Source organism: Callithrix jacchus, chromosome 14 (genome assembly GCF_049354715.1).
Source record: "Callithrix jacchus isolate 240 chromosome 14, calJac240_pri, whole genome shotgun sequence".
In the NCBI taxonomy this organism is placed as follows: Eukaryota; Metazoa; Chordata; class Mammalia; order Primates; family Cebidae; genus Callithrix; species Callithrix jacchus.
This window is the reverse complement of record NC_133515.1, coordinates 55,873,326-55,897,242: the sequence shown is the minus strand read 5'-3', so window position 1 is coordinate 55,897,242 and position 23,917 is coordinate 55,873,326. Positions and strand designations below refer to the sequence as shown.

Genomic DNA, 23,917 nt, shown 5'->3' with positions numbered 1-23,917 from the left:
CAAACAAACAAAAAAGAATACAAGAAAAATAATTTTTGGATAAATATATAATTAAAATAGCATTTTGGCCTTGATAAGACTATTTAAATCCTATTAGGCTTTTTATTTTTTTACTAATTTCTTATATATTTACCTTACTCATGCATTTATATTTTAAAATAAAGGCATAACTTTTTACTTAAATCTAACCAAAATTTTACAGCCAAAATGAGTAGCCTCCATTTACAGAATATTTGTAAAATGTCTCTAGAAATGTTCTTTCTCTTTGTGTAAGAATAAAAATGCTGTCTCCATTTTGCTATCAACTGTCACAATTTACTTGGTGAAAGATGAACCATACCCTAACCAATCACATTGTGTCACATCCTTAAATAGCACAAACATGAAATGGTGATGACAGTATATTGATAATTATACCATGTTATATCTATAATGTTATAGTTTATAATGCACTTCTAAAAAACATCTTGCTAATATCAATAATGTACTGAGAAATTCAACTGATAGAGGCAAGAGAATCTTCTGTATTCTTTACTGAAAACATTGAATGTTCTAAATCACAAAATAAAAGAATATATAGTCAAAGTTCAAAGATAAACTAAGGACAAACACTTTAAAACAATAAAAATGGAGTAGAAATGGCAAAGTTTACATTTTCAGTCATCATTCTTCTCTGAAAAGGATTCTCCGATATTATGTAATCAATGTTAAAGTTATAACAGTATGAAAAATTTTAGTTTTTCAGTTACCATTCACGCTTTCTACAGAGTTCTTTAGAATTTAAATTTAAAAGAAAATGTCTGTCAAAAGTATTTCTGCATGTTTATTGAAAATGAAGCATAAATATCTATAGGCTGGATGGAGAGTGAGAGCATGCATGTGTGCGTATGCGCACCCGTGTGTATTTATGTGTGGGTATGGGTGTGAGTGGGTGTTTGTGTGTGGAGAGAGAAAGAGAAAATAGACGTTAACTATAATAAAAAATAAAAAAAGAATTACAGAAGGTCTGTTTACAAATAAATGCTTAGAGAAAACTGAAAAAAAAAAAAAGATTACTTCATAACCTATAATGTCTACCTGAGTAAAGAGTTACATTTGGCCCTATCCAAGGATTCCACATCTGTAGATTCAACCAACTGCAGACATAAAATATTCAAAAATAAATAAATACTAAAACTACTTAAAAACACAGTATAACAACTACTTACATGGCACACACATTGCATTAAAAAGTATACGGAAGATAGTGCATAGGATATAGACAAAGTCCCATTGTACATTAAGAGACTTGAGTATCCATGAATTTTGGTATTTACAGACGGCCCAAGAAACAATCGCCCATGAATTCTGAGGGACAACTGTACTGTTTAATTATTTAAAACAAATTTAAGAATTTACCTGAGAAGAATTTACCTGAGGTGTCCAGGAAGCAGAAAATGAAACAGGAAAATCCACAAAACAATCTGGTGATTCTGCAGGATACTATGAAAAAAGCATAAAATTAGACCATTTTTGCTTCTGTGTGTTAATATCACATGAGGTATTTTAGGGAAACTAGATATATTAGGGTAAAACATAGTACTGTAACTGCAGATGTATTATATATAAGTATTTTTGCTGTACTTTAATAGTGATGTGAAGAGCTGATTTACAGACAACTTATGGAAGTACAAGTTTGGTGATTTGGAAGTGCCAAAGCAATCAGTGTTGAGTAAAAGGTAATGAATTAAGTCAGTATTGTGTCAGCTGCTGAAGTTATGATTTGAGAAATAAACCAAACTGGATTTCTGTTTATCTTTAAAATAAGAAGTTAAATGAGTTGATACTTAATTTAATTTTCTTCTAGTCTGAAATTTAATTTCAAATAGCATCAGTCACTATTTAAATAGGCAATATCAGTTAAAAGAAGAAATACCCAAAAATAAATACATATAGCTGTCAACTTAAAAAAATTATTTTCCATATTAAAGATATTAATTTTAGCAAAAAGGTAAATAAAAAGAAACAATGAAATGTCTTCTGGCTTATTAGGAAAAAATAAAACATGGTTTTTAGCAAGAAAAACCTTTGCAAGATTGGTAAATACAAAATTATTTCTTCAACTAGTCATACAAAAAATGGCAGTCATGAGGACAAATCAAGTTTCTAAGTTAACAAAGGCAAAAGGTAATTTTTCTTAAAATCAACTTATTAGAGAATCGTACTTCATGATTTCTCTAAAATCCAATTCTGAGTCTTCAAAGTCACATGTAATTAAAAATTCCCATTTCTGGCCGGGCGCGGTGGCTCAAGCCTGTAATCCCAGCACTTTGGGAGGCCGAGGTGGGTGGATCACGAGGTCAAGAGATCAAGACCATCCTGGTCAACATGGTGAAACCCCGTCTCTACTAAAAATACAAAAAATTAGCTGGGCATGGTGGCGCGTGCCTGTAATCCCAGCTACTCGGGAGGCTGAGGCAGGAGAATTGCCTGAACCCAGGAGGCGGAGGTTGCGGTAAGCCGAGATCGCACCATTGCACTCCAGCCTGGGTAAGGAAAGCAAACCTCCACCTCAAAAAAAAAAAAAAAAAAAAAAAAAATCCCATTTCTTTCCATTTTTAAAAAGCCAAATGTAATGAAAGAAAAATAGTTTTGGGAAGAGTTTCACTTGACAAAATATTTAAATAAGTTTAAGGCTTTCACTTTTTTCAGCCTCTTATTTTTCATTTCTCCGATGAGTAAGCAAAAGAAAACAAAAAAATCACTGTAGTATTTAAAAAACATTTGAAATCACTTTCAAAAAAATTAACATTTAGCTACAAGTACAAGGATCAGATGGCTAAAAAGACTTACTATCAATATACACTCTGATTAATGTTATCTGGCTATGTAGAACTAATTAACACAAAGGCAAATATATAAGAAACCATATAAAAATATTCCAGGGCTACTTTAGGGGAAAAAAGATCATGCTGAGATTAAAAGAGGAAGTTCTATTTCAGACAATTAAAAATATCAGATGATGTACTTCAGAGTATCACTGCTATAATCATGGAAAAACAATTTGTACACCATATTTAAAAATCATGATTATCTCAAAGTAAATGTAGACAGAGACCTCAGCTTTCTTCAGTTCCAGCTCCGCTAATTAACTTACATGATCTTGAACAAGTCATTTAATTTCTCTGGCTGTATCAAATGTAAAAATGACAGAACTCAACTGTAAGTGTTACAAAATCTCTTTTCCCTCTAAAATGTCAGGATTCTTTAAAAATAACCTAAAGTACACTTGAAACCTCTATGGGTCAAAAATGGAAAATTTAATTCATTTTGAGTTGCTGCTATTTATCTTGGTAATGCTGACAATGAACAATATCAACTCTTTAATTTACATGAATCATCAATCTAGATAGAGTAACAAATTAATGAAATGTTAACTGTATTTGGAGTAGATACACAAAGTAAAATATCTGTGGCCTCATTAAGTACATACATAGCTCATTACACTGAAAGAAGGTAAGATCCTACATTCAACTAGGACTCAGTATAGTAAACAGTATCAATGATACACTGATATGGAAAGAGAACCACAAATAGTTAAACAAAAAAGCAAGTTATAATAAATATGTGATCCTACATATATAAATGAGTCCAGTATGTAGTTTCTCAGATAATGACATCTTTCAAATATATTTTTACATTTGTAATACAATATATATATAATAAATTAGAATGATCTTTATGCAAACGTCTTCATATCTGAGTTAAAGGAATACTTGTCATGTCACAAACCTCACATCATAGTACAAACTTAAAAAGAGTATTTATATGTCTGGATGATTTATCATAAATATTAAAATATAAACTAGTATCCTAGATATTCATTTTCAGAATAGTTTCTAAGTTATAATAGTATTAACTACAATGTAGATGACTAAATACCATATAAGTAACTTGATCAAAATTAAGTTTTCAATAGAAAGTTGTCTAAGTGTATATAAAACTACCAGCAACTAATTATCAAAACTTTACTTTCAAAAGTAATTTACAACAACAAAAGCTCCACATATAGGAATATTAACTGAAAAATAAGTATAATATTTAATTATTTTCAAGTAAAACACAGTTCTCTAAATCTCATTTGCAGAAAATCAAATGAAATAACTACAAAAAAATATAATGATTACATAAGTATATATTTTTATCACTCACAACATTTTTTAGACTCTATAGTATTAATATATTGTTCTAAGACAAATTTTAACCAAGTCTGTTCTGTGACTGAACTACCCAAGCAGTAAGGCTGACCCACAAGTGAATACACACAAATTGTAACAGAGACAGAGTGCCCACCCTCTGATACATATTTGTGATTTGTTTCTCAAGCAGTTCTGATCTGGACCAAAGCTGAAGAAGCCCTAGGCTACTTTTTTCGTAAAGCAAAGATAATTCGATCCCACAGTTCAGGATGCACTATAAGTATTATATAAAATGTACCTATAAAAAAACACAAAATTCACCTGGTTGACTTCTACTTATTTTTTATTTACATATTTATCTTTAATAAAGGATATCTAGTCAAAATGGGTATTTGTTTTCTTTGTGAGTTTCTTTGAGACGGTGAGGGGAAGTGGTAGAATTGGGAGAATATGTATTCTAAAATAAATAAAACAAATGCATTTATTTACCATATATTAAAAAAATCAAATAACAGAAACACAGGTTTGTACATTTGTCAAAAAAAGTCTGCTTTAAGGTATGTTATTAATTGGAAAAAATTTTAGTATTCCACTTAAAGCTTAGTTTGGATTAAGATTTTGCATCATATATTCTTAAAATATAGTTTCAGCTATTAGTGTGTTTGACTGACAATCCCAGGCCCAATTTCTTTTTTTCTCTAAAAAAAGACTGACAATCCGGCCCAGTTTCTTTTTTTCCCCTAAAAAAAAAAGATTTCTTTTTTTTTTTTCCCTAAAAAAGAAGAAATTACCACATCTCAAAGACAACTGTGGTATATATAAAAGCTAAACTAAATTGACCAAAAAAGATTCTAATAAATCATACCAATATAAAATTCCATTACATGCTTTTTTTTTCCCCCCCAAAACAAACTTTACTTTCCTTTTTGGCCTAAATTCCTTCCCTGTTCAAATAAAGCTTCCTCTTCTTTTTGAGAGAGTATCCATGAAAGTGCTTCGTAACTATAGATGTTGCAAAAGTGACCCTGGAAAATATTCTCCAGAGAAATACCAAAAGCATCATCATATCTACCTTGAAAAGGTATAAGAAAAAAGCAGACAAAATGGACCACATTAAATTGTCACATCCTCATTCTGAATATTACCAATAAATGAAGTGTCATCATCTTGGATTAATAATCTCATAGGTGAAGTTAAAGGCAGCACAGATTTATAGCATCATCTTCTTAGGAAGTAGAAGAGCTTGTAAAAATGAGGACAGGATGAAATGTTTAGCTTTGGTCTTCACAGAAAGAGGGCAAATTTTATTGAGGTACAAAATATAAACAAATAGAGCTTTGAAGGAAATAACAGAACCCTTGCCACCGGCAACATGTAACCTTTTAGAAGGATAAAGACAAATTTCTCTTAAAAAAAAAAAAAGTGCACTTTTATAAACTAAAAAGGAAAATAAAAATCTTTTAAATGTAATCAAAATAGTTATCTAACTTATTTAACAAATAATGAGATTTCTATCCCACTAATTTTTTCCAACACTTACTGTATATGGAACTTAAAATTAGACCTACATATTCTGTGTGAGAGAAAGAACAAGTCATTTTTCAACCTGTCTGTTATAGAACCACTATAAGATATCAACTTTTCTATGTCATCCAGTACAGCTTTATATATTAATTTTCTCTTGTGAAAAGCTTAAATGCCAGACACATTTTTAAAAAGGACAAACACAATTGATCTTTTCATCACTACAATCTTCTGAAATAGAGTTGATTGATGACTTCTAGGAACAATAAAAAAAAAGTTGGACATCCTGGTTTTCTCCAAATTCTAATGTTTCCCCAGTGATTACTAAGTAAATGATTAATATGCTGAACTTGTTTTTTCTACTTATTTGTCCAAATTCACAATCTAGAACTAAAAAATAAAGATGAAACAACCATGTTTTGTGCCAATAAAATTTGTGATTATAGATCACTGTCCTATAAGGGATCTATAAACAGAGGCATAACCTCTGCAAATTCTTAAAATACTTAAGCCAAAAAAACCCCAGCAAAAGCAAACAAACTATAAAAAAAAAAATGCATACTTGTCTGTGGTAGGGAGTGGGGATCAGTGTAAGAATAAGAACTACCAAAGAAATTTATAGTAACAGTTAAATGCAAAAGATTTTCTCAGGACAACTTGGGATAGTCGAAGTGTCGACTGTCTTCCACACAGGATGTTACAAAATTAACAATATGATACTCTGAGGCTATGGAATGGTATTTGTAATAGTTGTCATAAAGTCTGTATTTTGATCAAATTTGGACTAAAATATGACATGAAATTGTCTAGGCTTTTGGAAACCTGGTGAATAAAGCCTCAAAGCTTTCCAAAATCAATGTTTTAAAGCATCATGTACGTATTTTTAGAAGCAACTAGCTAGCACTTCTTTACATTGAGAGCATTCACAGAGTTCATTTCACAAAGTATTTACTGATCACAATAACAGTTTAATGAGGCACATACCTTTGCCTTCAACTTGAGAGTGATTAAATGCTTTCTACCAGAAGCATCTTCTGCTTTTAACTTGATGGTTTTGAAGGAAGTATCCACATATACAAGTCTGGTGAGCAGAGAATAAAAAACGATCACACCAGGGAGGGCTGGAGAAGGGAATTAGAGATGGTAGAATTCAAAATGAAAATATTTACTATATTCCTATTAATCCATTACAAAAATTAATCAGAGGAATTTCTGCATGCAACCCTTTCTGCTCTATAGATTTACTGCCGTTAATACACCAGCCTAGCACTTAATGCAGTCATATATCTCTAGATTATTTACAATGTGTGTCAAGGCTCATGCTGTGGTCAGTGAGCACTATGTTTCAGTTTTCCATCACTGGAACCTTTGGCACACACAGCATGTTCCTGTCAGCCTCTACTTATGTACACATTAAACTTCCTGTCAAACTCTTTCATCCATTTCTTAGTTTCGTACAGTATGAGACTTTTATGCTTCCTTTGTTTTTCTCCTCAATGAGCTTCTCCTATATTATCAATAATGTTACCATACAAAATCTAGCTGATATTTGTTCATATATTCAAACTGATCCTCTAAGGAAAATGCTGTATAAGCACAGGTACAGACTGGTCTCCTAACAATAAATTTTCTTTTTGTACAATACATAGCTTCTGAAACTTAACCTACTCATGGATGCAAGATGACTAATACTCTAAACATATGGCACAAGCACAACTGTTTTTGCTTTAAGTTACTTTAAATGCATGAATTTTCTACAATGAAAACCCATGCCTTTGAAATAAAACATTCTGTAAAAACATGGTCTCTTGAGTAGCATAAGCTACCGTCAAAAACGTTCAAATTTAGCAGTATATTTACTAGTAAACTGAGCATGTGGATATTTTTGACATTTTTACAATAGTATTCTCTTGTAAAGATAAAAAGTAATCTAAGAGTATTGCAAAACTTATCAACCAGACTAATGCTAAGACCTATTGGAATTCAGAATATAAGCCTCCTAACTTAGGAAACATATTTTTTAATATCACTATATGCCATTTAGATACTGTATAATGATAAAATGGGCTAATTTCAAGACATGCACAATGTAGTAGCTGTGAAAAAATGTAATGAAAATATATCTAAATTTGAAAATATCTATCTTCAAAAATAGAATGGAAATTGTATTAAAAAGTTTAGGGGCTTAGAAAACAAATGAATGTAAAACTAATCTAGAAAGTGTTTTATACACATAAAAATAACAATTTCTTTCAGCTATATCTGTAAACCCTTCACCTCCAAAAAATAAAACCAGAATGTGAATCTTTACCGCATTTTTATCACATGACTCTAAAGTTCAGATACATTGATATCTGACTCTTAAAACTGCCACACTTCAGATTCAAGATGTTAAGCACATGCATTTATATTCTCTAATTCCTAAAAAATTAATTATTCAAAAATAAGGAAATGTTTAAAAGGTATAAACCTACAGTTACAAAAAGAAAAAAAACAAGAAGGAATAGTATTAATTAAAACAAATTTTCAACAACATTTAGGAAAATGTAGAGTTTTTAGGAAAAAAGAGCACTGGCTGACAAAACAGAAGAGAAGGGAACAAGGAATCCAGGCAGAAACAGCTGGCAAAAAATGCAGTGTATAGGATAGAGAGTATGACTGATACACTGGCAGAAATTACAGAAGTTTTTTTAAGTGCAAGAAATGAAAAGGGAAAGCAGAAATCTGAAACTAAATTATAAACAATAAAACTGTGTTAAAAATTGTAATTACTCTGCCACTAATTTTTCAGTTAAAAATATTTATGTAGTCGTACAAAATTAAACTGTTACTAGTTACAATTTTTAGAGCCCAGGAATACACAAAGCTAAAAGGCTTAATTATAGTTATAGAGACTAATGTAAATATATTTGACTACTGCAATTTAAAAGGAAGAGATGACAAAAATTGGGAAGTAGAAATGGGAAAGATACCAGGATGGAAGATTAGAAACAATACAATCCTTAATTGCTAATTTGAAAGTCAAGAGATACCATCTTTAATTGAATGGATGTGAAAGAGGTTTAAGAAACAGTAAAACTAACAGAAAAAAATTTAAAAAAGAAGAAGAAAAAGAGAAACAATATATTAGCTAAATTAATTTTTGTTACAGTAATCAGTTCATAATTCCTAAAAAAGAAACAAATATTGAATGTAGGCAGATTGTTTTGAAACATGGAAGTTGTAAACATAAATATTCAAAGTATTTGTCTCAAAGAATAACACTGGGGATCGAAAATGATGTGGGAAACTGCTTTTCATTATAAGCCTTAAATATTTCATAACCTTTATTAATAATATACAGAGGGAGAAAGAGGACATGCACATTTAAGAGAAGTGAAAGAAATAACTAAACCACCACCTACTACTTTCTGTACTTTACACTGTTGCCCACCATCACAATATTTAAAATTATTTTTTAACATCTATAAAATAACACAGAGATAAAAGCTCTTTAGTCCTTTGTTTGTAATCACATAACACAAAATTATCTTCATCCAACAATGCAAGTCAGAGAGGTAACACATTACAGAAAAAGTGCCATGCTCAAAAATATGGCCTGCAAGCTCAAATGGCCATGAGGTTAATTTTGTTAAACTTTAAGACATAATTCAAATAAGGCAGTAAAAATCATTTATAATTTCAGGTTAATATCAGCATGGCCATTTAAAATCAAGGTTCATTTTATCCATGCTGCTTCCTGGTCACTTTGTTTAGGGGTGGAAAGAAACTTTACTGTGATCATTAATTAATAGCTTGAGTACATGTGACCTACACTGTCAACTGCCCTCTAATATTTAACTTACTTTCTTCCTTTTGGTAATAGGATTCCTGACCTCATCCAACACTCAACTAAGCCAAGTTTTAGCAGGATCCAGTTCACTCCGCTAGTGACTTGTCCTAGCTGCCCCTGAAGAGAGGTGCTGGCATATAACTACATTTTGGCCAGTGGTCTGCAAGCACAAGCAAAGTGTGCCTTTGGGGGATCATGTATAACAGAACTATGCTTTCCTCTCTTCCCTCCTCTTATTCTCCTTCCCTGCAAACTAGAACTTGGACAGGCCAAAATGAGCTAGCAAACATCATGAGGACAGGAACAACACTCTATAAGGCACTAACCATGACGGAGGTATGAGACATCTGGACTGTTTAAAACGGTAGCCACCAGCCACATGTCTATGAAGGACGTAAAATGTGGCAAGTAGATTTTTTATTTTATTTAAGTTAATTTAAATGTAAATATCAATAGCCGCATGTGACTACTGAAAAATGCAGTCACAGTAGATGGCTGAGAAACAAAAGAAACCTGGATTCTTGAACGACCTTGTGGAACACAGGCATCAACTCACTCTTGACCATCTGACTATCTCTGAATTGTTAAATGACAGATGAATAAAATTCTACCTTGTTTGAACTACTGAGGGTTTACATTTCATTGTTAATAGCAGCCTAGCTTATGACATAACTAATAGAGACTATTTATATCAATTTATGATAGAAAAAAATATCTTGGTGTTTGGTGTATGAAAGAGATCTTAAAGAAAAAAAAGTGATAAGCTCTTACAAGTGATATCAGATCAGTTTGTCTAAGAAAGTCTATTTCAGGCCAGGCACAGTGACTCATGCCTATAATTCCAGCATTTTGGGAAGCCGAGGGGAGGATCACTTAAATCCAAGAGTTCAAGACCAGCCTGGACGACACAAAGAGATCTCACCTTTACAAAATATTTATTAAACTAGCTCATCATTGTGGCATGCACCTGTAGTTCCAGCTATTCAGGAGGCTGAGGCAGAAGGACTGCTTAAGCCCAGGAGTTCAAGGTTGCAATAAGCTATGACGGCACTACTGCACTCCAGCCTGGGTGACGGAGAGAGACTGTGTCACTACATTTTTCTTTTAAGTCTATTTTAAGTTGGACATCTCACTTTAACAACAGGTAATAAATAACTTTTATTCATTTTAAAAAATACAAATCATTTAAATAATACATTTAGGAAACTATCACCATAAGAAAGCTCAAATTTTTAAATAAAATGCTAGCAAAACCCCCATAAAATAACAAGATTTGTATTTAGAAGGAATTTAGATATTACCACTAAGCTAAGCGGATTCCAAAAACTGACTAAGAAAATAAAAAACTGGAAGCATAAAATCTAAAGAAATAAAATAGTTTATTTTGGCACTCCACTTTGTATTTATCATTTGCTATATTTCTTTATGTTTTTTAAACATTTGAAACACATGTTAATACTAAAGCTTCAGGGACGTTTTTGTTGTTGTTGTCCCTGTTAATAGCTAAATGTTATCAAGTACAGCAAAGCAGAAGAAATCTGTTTTACATTTCTTAAAATACTGCACTTACATTGACCAAGAGTTTAAGTTACTCAGCTTTTCTTTTCTTTAGCCGCCTAGATGCATTTTAGTAGTACTTACATCAACAGGCAGACTGCTTTAAAAGACAGACTGAAGACATTCATGTTTTAATAAAGCATCCAAGTTTCCATTTTTATTGCCACTCTCAAATTTAAGCATTAACTACTTCATACCTAGATTACTAGAAACAATCTTTCTAATGGGTGTCTTTACTTCCTGTCTCTCTGTACACCAATCCACATTCTACCTTCTGTCTAGATTAATCTTCCTAAATACCTTTTTAATCATATCAACCCCTTGCTCAAAAATATTCAATGAGTCCCTATCACCTGCATATAGAGAATCATTAGCCTAGCAGTCAAGACCCCTCGGTTTAGCTCTAATATATTAATCCCCTTATGTGAGTAAATGATCTACTCCAAAGTCAAAAAATAAATCGCACATTTCTACTCCTACAACCTTGCCTTCACCATTCCCTCCCTTTAAATGCTCTCTATATTCCTTCAAAGCTTATCCCAACACTCATCTCCTCTAAAAACCCATCTAAATTAATAGCAGCCAAAAATATTTCAAATTTCTCCAAACTCACATGACTTCTTTTCATGTAAGTTTTAGCTTGCCAAATACAAACTTTTTTTAAAAGGAATATGAAAGTTTTACATTTCTATGTTATATGTCAGTGCACCATGTTCCATGTATACATGAAAATGTGGAAGGTGTTGGTAGACTGATTCATGTTTGCTGATTCATATGTAAGTTTTAAACAATAGCTGAATGTAAACTGTTTTAAGTAAATACTGTAAACATATTACCAACCTAGAAAAACATGATTTATTTTTTACTACTAGATAATTTGCAGTTATTCAAAGATGGATTTACGTATAAAGAAAAATCATCCTATTTATAAAGATTTTCAGTTTAACTGAAAACCATACTGATTAATGTCTATGGTCTTATGTTTTACACAACAAAAATTATCATTATTGGTTGTAATTAAGTCATAACACTAAGTACTGTAAAACTCAGACACAGTCTGACACTGTTAGTTGAACTAATGTTTCAACAACCTGATACACCTACACTATACTAGGAACTATGTGAATCACATAACATGCCTCTTTGAAATCTTTATTATTATTAGGTATTATCAGCTTCCTCTAAAACATGAAAAAATGTGGCTTAAAAAGATTAAGTAAGTTTGCCCAAGATCATACAGCAGATAAGCCAGAATTAAAGCTCTGGTATAATTATTGGAATGAATTTAGTAAGAACAAGAATCTCCATTTCCCCAGTATGTTATAAATCTTAAAAATGCATTAACAATTATATAAAATATTACCAGCAATCAGCATCTAAGATAATGAGCTTAATCAAAAACCTAACAATATATGTTGACAATCTCCCAGTTAGCACATCATATTTAGTAAAACTCAGCTCTTTCCCAAGACAAACTTGAAAAATCCAACTAGTTGAATGGTACTCACTCTAAATGATAAATATGTTGTCTAAAAAGGACAAAAGTATCAGCACATTTCTACTAGAACCATTTAACTTCTGAATTATCTAGGAACATAAGATTATTAAAATAAATGCATCTTATAAAGTATATTAGTCTGTTTTCATGCTGCTGCTAAGACATACTCAAGACAGGGCAATTTACAAAAGAAAGAGGTTTAATTGAACACACTATTCCATATGGCTGGGAAGGCTCACAATTACAGCAGAAGGCAAAGAGGAGCAAGTCCCATCTTACATGGATGGCAGCAAAGAAAGAATGAGGAAAATGCAAAAGCAGAAACCCCTAATAAAACCATCAGATCTCATGACACTTAATCATGACCATGAGAAGAGTCTGGGGGAAAATCCCCCACAATTAAATTATCTCCCACCAGGACCTTCTCACGACACATTAGAATTGTGGGAGTACAATTCGATGAGACTTGGGTGGGGACACAGAGCCAAACCATATCATTCTGCCCTGACCCCTCCCAAATCTCACATCCTCATATTTCAAACCAATCATGCCTTCCCAACAGCTCTCCAAAGTCTTAACTCATTTCATTATTAATTTAAAAGTCCACAGTCCAAAGTCTCATCTAAGACAAAGCAAGTCTCTTCCACCAATGAGCCTGTAAAATCAAAAGCAAGTTAGTTACTTCCTAGATACAATGGCGTACTGGCACTGGGTAAATACAGCCATTCCAAACAGGAGGAATTGGCCAGAGAAGGGGGCTACAGGCCCCAAGCCAATCCAAAATCCAGCAGGGCAGTCAAATCTTAAAGCTCCAAAATGATCTCCTTTGACTCTATGTCTCACATCAAGGTCATACTGATGCAAGAGGTGGGTTCCCACGGTCTTGGGCAGCTCCTTCCCTGTGATTTCACAGGGTATAGCAATCCCCGCGCCCAGTTGCTTTCATGGGCTGGCGTTGAATGTCTGTGGCTTTTCCCGGCACAGTGTGCAAGCTGTCAGTGGATCTACCATTCTGGGGTCTAGAGGATAGTAGCCCTCTTCTCATTGCTCCACTAGGTGGTGTCTCAGTAGAGACTCTGTTTGGGGGCTCCAACCCCAGATTTCCCTTCCACATTGCCCAAGCAGAGGTTCCCCATGAGGGCCCTGCCCCCATAGCAAACTTCTGCCTGGGCGTCCAGGCATTGCCATACATCTTCTAAAATCTAGGAAGAGGTTCCCAAACCTCAATTCTAGACTTCTGTGCACCCACAGACTCAGCATCATGTGGAAGCTGCCAAGGCTTGGGACTTGCACCATCTGCAGCCATGGACCCAGCTCTATATTGGGCACTTTCAGGCATGGCTGGAGCAGCTGGGATGCAGGGCACCAAGTCCCTAGGCTGCACACAGCTCTGAGACCCTGAGCCAGGCCAACGAAATCACTTTTTCCTCCTAGGCCTCTGGGCCTATGATGGGGGGGTGGGGTGCCATGAAGACCTCTGGCATGCCCTGAAGACATTTTCCCCATTGTCTTGGGGATTAACATTTGGCTCCTTGTTACTTATGCAAATTTAGGCAGGAAAGAAAGGAAAGCTTTCATCTTATTTTACATATTTCTTTTTCTTTTCCAACTTAAAATGTTTATAATGTCTAATCCTACAGAACTTATTAGAAATGCCAAATATGTAATTTAAAAACACAGCAAGGTCAGCATTACCTAACAAAGCATTTTTCTTTATTGGATTTTATGATTAAACTGACAAATCTACAAGATTATTTTTTACAGTATAAGGAAAATATAGACTTTCTGACAGTCTAAAAAGAATTAAGATTCTGAAAATACATTTAAATCAATCTGTCATGCAAATCATTGTGTGTGTGTCATTTCAAAAGGTATTTTAAATGAAGAATTTAGCCAGCTCCTCAGGTGGGTCCTCAAACAGTAGCAATTCTAGTGTGCACACAGTACAGTTCAGGTCTCAGCTTCAGATCAGCAGGTCCTGAAACCCAGTTTTATCAGAGTATCAGTGTACTAGACCTAATTTAAGAGTTAACTCATAAAAATAAAGTTGATTGGTTTTGTGGCTCTACCAGACAATAATGGATTAACACTAACACAATTATCTTCTTTGACTTCTCACAATCCATGCACATCGCTTCTCTTCTGCTAACACATTCTTTATTTTTAAACAGTATAAAACAGCAACTAAATTGAAAGTCATTTATCCATCCTAGGCCAGGCATGGTAGCTCACACTGTTAATCCCAGCATTTTGGGAGGCTGAGGCAGGAGAATCATTTGAGCCCGGGAGTGTGAGACTAGTCTGGGCAATACAATAAAACCTTGTCTTAAAAAGGAAAAAAAGAGAGAGGAAAAAAAAGTCATTCATCCACCCTACTCATTATAATTAAACTATAATCTTTCACAAATCTACACAACAGATTTTGAAACTCTCTAAGAGTGTGTTAATTTTGCAAATAGTCGATTTTATTTGTGGTAAGATACTTTTTATTAGTTTCACTTTGAATGTGTGACTATCTCCAAGTAGCTGGGGAGAATTTATTAAAGGCTCCATATCAGAGCTGCTCTATGGGACAACTACAGGGAGCACCATTCAACAAAATGAGTAGTGTTATGTGCCCAGCATTGTCTATATACACCTGTTTTATAGAAGTTGTAAATAAAAATTTTTATCTTAAAATTTGTCCTGAGAAATTAAATAAAAATACATGAAGTCTCTAGCACAGTCAGTGGCACATAGCAGAAACTTCATAAAAAGCAGTTCCTATATGTAACAATCTTAGTGAAAAGAAGACACAATAATATTGTGATAAATGAAATACGGTAGAGATATTCATATACTTATTTTTGGCTTTCATCTATTATCAAGGTTAGACATCTGCTCCCTTTTCTCCTACATTAGAACAATGGGTATAATACAAAGCAAAAAACAATACTTTCTATTTAGCTCACAAAACACTTACTCCATAAAATATTTCATATACTTGCAGTATTTCTCTTATAACTTTTTTTCTAATGACTCTCAAAAATCCTATAATTATACTCTACCCTTCCTATCATGGTTATAATTAAGTACTACTATGATCATCTACCTAAATTCTGACTCTTCCACTAGATATAAGTTCCATGAGATTCTTTGTTTTTGTTGTTGTTGTTGTTGTTGTTGACAGGGTCTTGCTGTCACCTAGACTGGAATGCACTGGAGTATCTCATAGCCTCGACCCACCCAGGCGCAAGTGATCCGCCCACCTCAGCCTTCCAAGTAGCTAGGACTACAGGCACACACCACCAATGCCTGGCTAATTTATGTATGTATGTATGTATGTATGTATGTATGTATGTATGTATGTATTTTGTAGACATGAGGTTTCACCATGTTGTCCAGGTTGGTCTCAAACTCTTGTACTCAAGTGATCTGCCCCGCCTCAGCCTCCCAAACTACTGGGATTACAGCTATGAGTCACCATGCCTGGCCCATGAGGAATCTTAAGTCGCCTTTTGTATCCATACTGCCTTTCATTATAGGAAGTCCACAAATATTATTAGCTGGGTAAAAAAATGAGTGATTCAAAAATCTTATGTCATATCCTTAATGCTTCAACTGATTTTTGTTATTGGACTTCTCTCAACAATGTCAGATCCACTCAGGTAGACCACATCAAACTCACTATCTCAACACAACAGAAATAAAACTAGAATGTTTCCTCTGTCCTCGCAGAACTCTTTTTACATTCCCAACTATGCTCTAAAAACTAAATCTCAACATTAAGCATCTGAAAATAAATCAAAATAATTTTTCTTTATTCCATCAATCTATACCTAAAGAATGACTAGGCCCATGACATCAATGCCTCAAAACTAATCATAACCTCAGTGGGCACTGCTGCTAGTGCATCTCAACTTTTTGCTTTTCTTTCCTATCTCTCCTCATCATTTTTATGCTTAATTTTTTAAAAAGGCTCCAACCATCCCAAATACTACTCAAGACTAGTGGCTTAACAAATAAAGTCTGATCTCATGAACAAGTATCAACTAGTCCTCAATATCATAATATAGTACACTTAAAATTATATGTAACATCTATTTATGGCCTAAATGGAATAGCCTGCCAAAGACCAACACTTCTATAGTGAACAACTAAAGCAGGTGGATAAAAGGAAAAGGGGAAAAAAATGGAAAGCATCAAAGAACTGCTAAGCTGACCAGGCCTTGAAGGACCAAAGTCCTAAAAAAGGGGGAACAGAAGTGAAGTAAGCCAACATTCTAAAGCCATTTTCCTCAATATATTTATCAATTCTGGCACAGGGCAAGAGAGGGAGGATCTGGGCAAAGGGCCCTGACAGAGAGCTGCTATTAAGTGGCAAAAAAGCAGCATTTCTGGCAAACTCTTGAGGACAGAGAGAAAAATAACAGACTTGAAAGGCCAGAATCTGGGGAAAGGTAGGCCCACAACCTGGCCTAACATTCTGCCAATATTCCCTCTAAACTTCTAATAAATCCTTAAGCTGTAGGGAATAAGAAGATAAACAGTCAAGCAGAAATGCAACGAAAAAGAAAGAATATTTAGAAAGCTCATAATACAAGGAGAAATTAATTGGAATTCAGAGCCTACCATTGAGACAAAGTCTCAGTGAATACCCCAGGATCTCTGCAGGAACCCTTGAAAGGCTGCTCTTAAAAGAAAGGCAAAGAAAGTAGATAGAGCTTTGTCAAAAATGGACCCCAGACTCGAACTGAGAGGTAAACAGGACTTGTGGAGAGACAAAGGTTAGAGTTTAGGATCTACCAAGGGAAAATCCCAATGAATATACCTAGCTCTTGCTTGGAAGCTCTGAAAGGTTATAACTTTAGAGAGGGAGGGGAGCAATCAGAGGTGTACTAATCCCTTTGAAAACTAAAACCCACCGGGAACCCACTTGGACCTTTTGGCAATCTGTTCCCACTCTATCTTCCCAGGAAGAGAAAAGTTAAACCCTGTATGGAAGGAAATAATACCATCTGGGGCCTCTAAACTATTTTATGCATAATCCAATAGTTAACATAGCACTACATAGCACTGAAGTCTGAATGGCCAAGAGCAAATGCTGAAGAACAGCCAGCAGGGGCAATGAGAAAAGGTACACTAACTAGAATGCCTCCAAATTAAGCCAGTTTCCTCATTTATCTCCTCTCACCAGTTCCTTTGGAAAGAAAGAATAGCCTTACTGAGCAGAGACAAGATTTTAGATTTTATATTTTTTGTTATATAATATTTCAATTTTATATTGAATCAGTTATAAAAATGGAGAAAAACCCTCTAGCTTTGAAAAAATATTAGGGATGCCAAGATACAGGATCATGTGACAATAAACCATACATAAAAAAGTAAAAACAGAACTCAAGATTGTCTACCTTCCAGTTCACACACACAAGCACTTTCATACCCTGACCTCTGACCTCACCTAAACCTGGGATGTATCCAGAGAGATATGGGGTAGTTCTCCCTACTGCCCAGGTTGGAGTCTAAGCACGGGGGTAGAGTGGGTGGGGAGAAAAAGGCTCTCTTCTCTACCCTCCTTCATGATTCCTGACCCCCCCGATCCATCTTCCCACATCTTTTGATGTTATTTTATTACAGCTTTTTAAATATTTTAAACCATCATTTAACCCTTGGCAGCAGAGACTGAGGAAGGGAATAATAAGGAATAGCTGACCCTGTATGACTGAAATAAAGAGAAATAAAAACAAAAAGGAATCCAGAATATAGACTTAGAAAACACACACACACACACATACACACACACACTTGGATAAAACAAAAGGAATTTATTGTCTTATATTTCTGGAGGCCAGGGGTTCCACATCAGTTCACTGGGCAAAAATCAAGGTGTCAGCAGAGATGTGCTCCCTCTGGAGGCTCTAGGAGAGAATCCATTCCTTGCCTCTTCCAGGGTCTGGGGGCTGCTAGCAAGAAAAATATTTCAAAACTATGAAAGAAAATAGAGAAAAAGATAAAGAATTTCAATGAAGCATTAAAATCTGTTTTAAAAGATGCAAATGGTAAAGAGAAATTTTTAAATTATGTAACTACTTAGCTTGCATAGTTAAAAGATGCAAATGGTAAAGAGAAATTTTTAAATTATGTAACTACTTAGCTTGCATAGTTATAACAAAGTAAACATTAAGATACCAATATTACTAGAGATGAAAAGAAACATGTCCTAATAAAAAAAGGGAAAACAACAAGGAAGATATAGCAATTATAAATGTGTAAGCAACCAATAGCATGACTGCAAGTAGACATAAAGCAAAATTTCTGAGAACAAAAATAATTCCAAAAATTCAAAATCATACTGGGAGAATTTAACAGAGCTCTCTCCAGAGATCTTACGACAAGCAGACAAAAAAATAAAAAAATAATTGAACATATAAGATATCTGACACACATAATTTAAAAATGTGAGGAATGCATAAAGTAAAGCACTGTACCTAGCAAGAGATTACATAAGCTTTTTAAGTGGAAATAGAACACATACTTAGACAAGGTGCCGAGCCATAAGGCAAGTCCCAGTAAACTTCAAAGTATTAAGATAATTAAAAGCATGATTTCTGACCAAAGTAGAGTTAAACTGGAACTCAATAGCCCAAAGATCTCCAGTTGTTTGAAAATTAAGTGATACACAAAATAAGCCAAAAGAAATCACAAGAAAATTAATAGTTTTAACTGCTAATAAGACTATAACATCAATTATGGGATCTACCTAAAATTGCTTATAAATTTATAGCATTAAATTAATATATAATAAAGTAAGATAAATTGAAAAAAAATTCAAGGACCTATATATCTATCTCGGGAAATTACAAAGGAAGCAAATCTAAAGAATTAAATTCTTAATAAGCAGATATTAATGATTAAAAATACAGAGAAAATTAACAACGCTAAAAGTTGAGTCTGAGAAAACTTAAAAAATTGATATGGCTCTTGCAAAACTGATGAAGAAAAATTAAAAAGACACAAAAACATCATCTGGAAAGAAAATGGTGGCATCACTATATATCCTAAAATCATTTTTTCAAATGAATGCAGGATGAAATGTAGAATGTGACAAAACAATCTGTGTTACAAATATGGGAAAGAAGTACATTGAAGAGAGTGGAGAAAAGAGTTCTAACCTAAGTAACTGTGAAAATGAGTGAAGCCTATAACACTAAAGGCAAAAAAAAAAAAAAAAAAAATCTGTAAAAACAGGCACTGTATAGTTGATAAAGCTGTTACCCAGGGAGGTACAGGTTAATAATTATGATAGTGCTCTGCATGTATACTGCAACTGAACAATTAAGTAAATGGATAACAGATAATAGGAACTGGATTTGTCCCTATTGGAGTATGAGATTTCAGATATGCCAAACAAGTGGGATAGAAAACCACATGTGGTAATGGAATTTCAGATATACCAAGCAAGTGGGATAGAAAACCACATGTGGTCTGCAACTGGAGTTGCAGACATCAGTATAAACTCATGTTTACCTTAATATAGACACCAATGGTTATATAAAAAAAAATTTACAGATATGTACACACGATTTAGTAAAAACATATTTTTTTCCTGTTTTCAGCTAAGAAGGCCCAGAAACAACAACACACCAATAGCAAAAAGCACCCATAGAAACTACATCCCGGTTTCTAATACCACTCACAAATAAAAGCAACTAGTACTCCTTGGAAAAATGGCTGATTCTAGGACAAGGGCAGGAAATATATAAAATTTCTTCCAGTCCCAGAAAGTAAGGAAATATTCAATTATACACAAACACACACACACACACACACACACACACACGTATGCATATATATGTATATATATACTTAGCTTGCATAGTTATAACAAAGTAAACAAAGTATATACATATATATAAACACACACATATAATTGTGGAGATATATATAGATCTCCACAATTAATTATGGGGCATGTCAAAAGGACAAAGAAGACAAATGAATGAGCTCTCAATGGCCAAAGCTAGAACAAACTGAGCAAGAAAATAAAATAGTATTAGATTACAACCCAAAGTATAAAACAAATATTCCATGAGTTCACAGTATTTCAAATAAATGACTGAAAAAAATAAATAAATCAGAGAGAACAAAATCTGAGCAGAAAAATTACAAATCTGTGTAAATACTCTGCCCTAAAGGAGGTGAGCATAACTGCCCACTCCTTAAGTATAGGCTATACAGAGTGGCTTCCCAAGAGTACAGCATGGAAAGAGGGCAAAAACAGTAGCTTTACAATGCAGAAACCTGACAAATACTACCTCAATCAGGTAATCAAGATCAACAGTGATGAGTCACATAGATAACATATGCCCTTGATTTGAACAAGAGAACAAAAGTCAGGATAAGATTAGCATGCAGAAATATAAATCCTAAATTAACTGGGCATGGCGGCATGTGCCTATAATCCCAGCTACTCAGGAGGCTGAGGCAGAAGAAATCCTTGAACACGGGAGGCAGAGGTTGCAGTGAGCCAAGATGGCGCCACTGGACTCCAGCATGGGCAACAGAGCAAGACTCCGTCTCAAAAAAAAAAAAATAAAGAGAAATATAAATCCTATATCCACTATATCCAGCATGGCTCTAAAAAGTGTGCCAAAAATTTGACTTTAACTTTCTTAGAGGCCAAGTCAAAGAGAACATAGTCAATTACATAGTTTACATTATTAATTAAGTTTACATTATTAATAGTCAGGCAAAGCATGACTTTTCTGGCATCAGAAATAGGATGAAATAGGATAAAACTTCTTTCATGGCATCTCATAAAGATAGTACTGTATCATAAAATGCAAGACATTCAAACATAAAATCCCTATTGTGTATCTTAGGGCTATGTCATATGACATCCTTTAACCCAAGTCAATGCCATCCTTAAGAGCAATGATACTAGAGAGCAAAAGAAAATAGTTCAGTTCTAAAATCAACGAGTAAAATTGAGAAAACATAAAATAAGATTACAGAGACTTTAAGCAGTCCATCTACAGTGAAACATTATTACATGCAATCATTTTAGTAAGATTTTAACAGCTGAAATCTGAGGCTGAAATTTTTATCAAGACCAGTATTTAAATAACTTGACTCTTAAGTACAGATCACACACACTTTGACTACTAACCAGAAAGGCAGTAAGGTAAAGAAGTATTTATAAAAAATTAATCTACCTAAAGTTATGACTGGAGGAATGGCTAACCTATCTCTGCACATAGGTACACCAAAAGAAGTATGGCCTACTCAGTCAAATTTTAGTAATTCAAAACAAAACAAAAAAATTATCTATAGATAAGAAGAGAAACTGTTCTAAGTAAATGTCTCTTAAGGAATATAAAGGGAAGTAGAAGGCAAAGACAAAGAAAATAATTCTGCTTCTTTCTCTAATAATCACAGTGCATTTTTATCACTTCTAGAAACAAATTTATATAGGAATACGTTGGAGCTCTAAAATATGTTTAAGACTAGTTTCTCTTTAGTTATCAGGTAATGGTATAATATATATATATATATATATATATATATATATATATATTTTTTTTTTTTTTTTTTTTTTTTTTTTTGAGACAGAGTTTCGCTCTTGTTACCCAGGCTGGAGTGCAATGGCGCGATCTCGGCTCACTGAAACCTCCGCCTCCCGGGTTCAGGCAATTCTCCTGCCTCAGCCTCCTGAGCAGCTGGGATTACAGGCACGCGTCACCATGCCCAGCTAATTTTTTGTATTTTTAGTGGAGACGGGGTTTCACCATGTTGACCAGGATGGTCTCGATCTCTTGACCTCGTGATCCACCCGCTTCGGCCTTCCAAAGTGCTGGGATTACAGGCTTGAGCCACCGCGCCCGGCCTGGTATAAAATATATTAAAGGACATATATTCTGCACTTAGATATGTTTCTTGTTCTCTTTTAAATGGCGATTTTATTTTCTGGTTCTTTTTAGGTTGATTATCAAAAGGCCAACTCATAAAAATAGCTAAAAAACAACAAACAGATGAATAAGATATTTAAAACATATTCAGAAACACTTAGTGGTAAAAAACTGCACATTCGTTTCCCATTGTAACTATGTCAGCCTTTGATTTATCTTAGTAATGGAGCAATCTAAATGGAAATAATAAATGAATACTAAAATACTATTGATACTGGTTAAGAAGTGATAAGAACTAAATTGGCATATCTTTACTGCTGCTTTAGCTCAAAGTAGAAAGGTTATAATATACCTAATGATAAATGCAATGTTTCAAGTATCCACACTCAGAAGGAAGCTAAATTCAGAAACTGAATAGCAAGGAAATCATCATATTTTTTCCAGGTGGTATAATAGATTAAATTTTAACAACTTGCATACATGTCTACTGAAGTTTCTTTATGCATTAGTTTCTTCAAAGAAATCATTCTTTTTCAAAGAAAGCTAGATGATTCTTCCAAACCCTAGTTGCTAAAATTTACTACTCAAATTACAAAAGCACTTAAAATGTTACATATATATATATATATAAGTTTAGACATGCCAAATTGTATATTAACCAAAAATAACTAGAATTATTCCAAAAATACTGCAATTTTTCCAGTCTCTTTTATAAGTCTAAACATTACTCTTCATATACAGAAAATTTAAAAAAAAAGTTGTATGTTCAATGAAAAATACCTATTACGGTAACATCTTACTGTGTACATAAAAATGTCATTTTTTCCAAATTATACTTAGCATTTCACTTTGTAAGCCAATGTTTTATGATGATATCCCTCTCTTTATTTCACAGCAACAATAAGGATCTAGTTACAATGAAACACTTTGACTAAAATCAGGTATAATAAATTGCTAAAACTAGAAATGTATTAAGTTAAAACATATAAAACAAAGGCTTTTAAAACATATTTTAAAACAGACATACTTATCCCAACCAAGAGTTCCTATCTCTCCAATAAGGCTTGAGTAGAACTGGGGAGGAGGAGGTAGTGCATATAGTTCTTGTCTATTCTTTAAAGCAACTTCCTGTTTAAAAGAAGAAAACCAGAATTGGCTGTGGAATGCAAGACAACAAACTGTTAATACCTGATTGCAAAACCTAATTTCATTATCTTCTTAGTGCCTAACAAAATTGCCCATTTTTTAATAGAAAATCTGGCTGACTCGTTCCCCTGCTCATAAAAAAAAAGACAAGAAAAAGTTAAAGGACTGCAGTGAAGGTCATGTAAAATGTCAATTTTTATGCCATGAAAAGAACTTAAGATTTTAATATTCTCCTGGACTAATGCCTATCAGATTTTTAAAAAAACTTTTTATTAAATTTATCCTCAAGTCTTCA

General features: G+C 33.6%; 1 protein-coding gene across 8 annotated transcripts in view; it reads right to left on the bottom strand.

Annotated features, from left to right (window-relative positions):
* Nucleotides 1-23,917, bottom strand: part of FANCL (FA complementation group L) — an 81,754-nt gene that overhangs the window by 37,453 nt on the left and 20,384 nt on the right. For 4 of the 8 annotated variants that reach the window (XM_078349295.1, XM_008980667.4, XM_078349293.1 and 1 more), the window contains exons 5-7: nucleotides 23,504-23,604; nucleotides 6,687-6,783; nucleotides 1,399-1,482 (exon numbers count right to left, since the gene is read on the bottom strand). The exons of 1 other annotated variant lie outside the window; for it this stretch is intronic. In XM_078349295.1, coding sequence (XP_078205421.1) covers nucleotides 1,399-1,482; nucleotides 6,687-6,783; nucleotides 23,504-23,604 — 282 coding nt within the window. The remainder of the gene's footprint in view (nucleotides 1-1,398; nucleotides 1,483-6,686; nucleotides 6,784-23,503; nucleotides 23,605-23,917) is intronic. 3 more of the 8 variants (XM_078349296.1, XM_078349294.1, XM_008980666.5) reach the window with 1 other exon arrangement.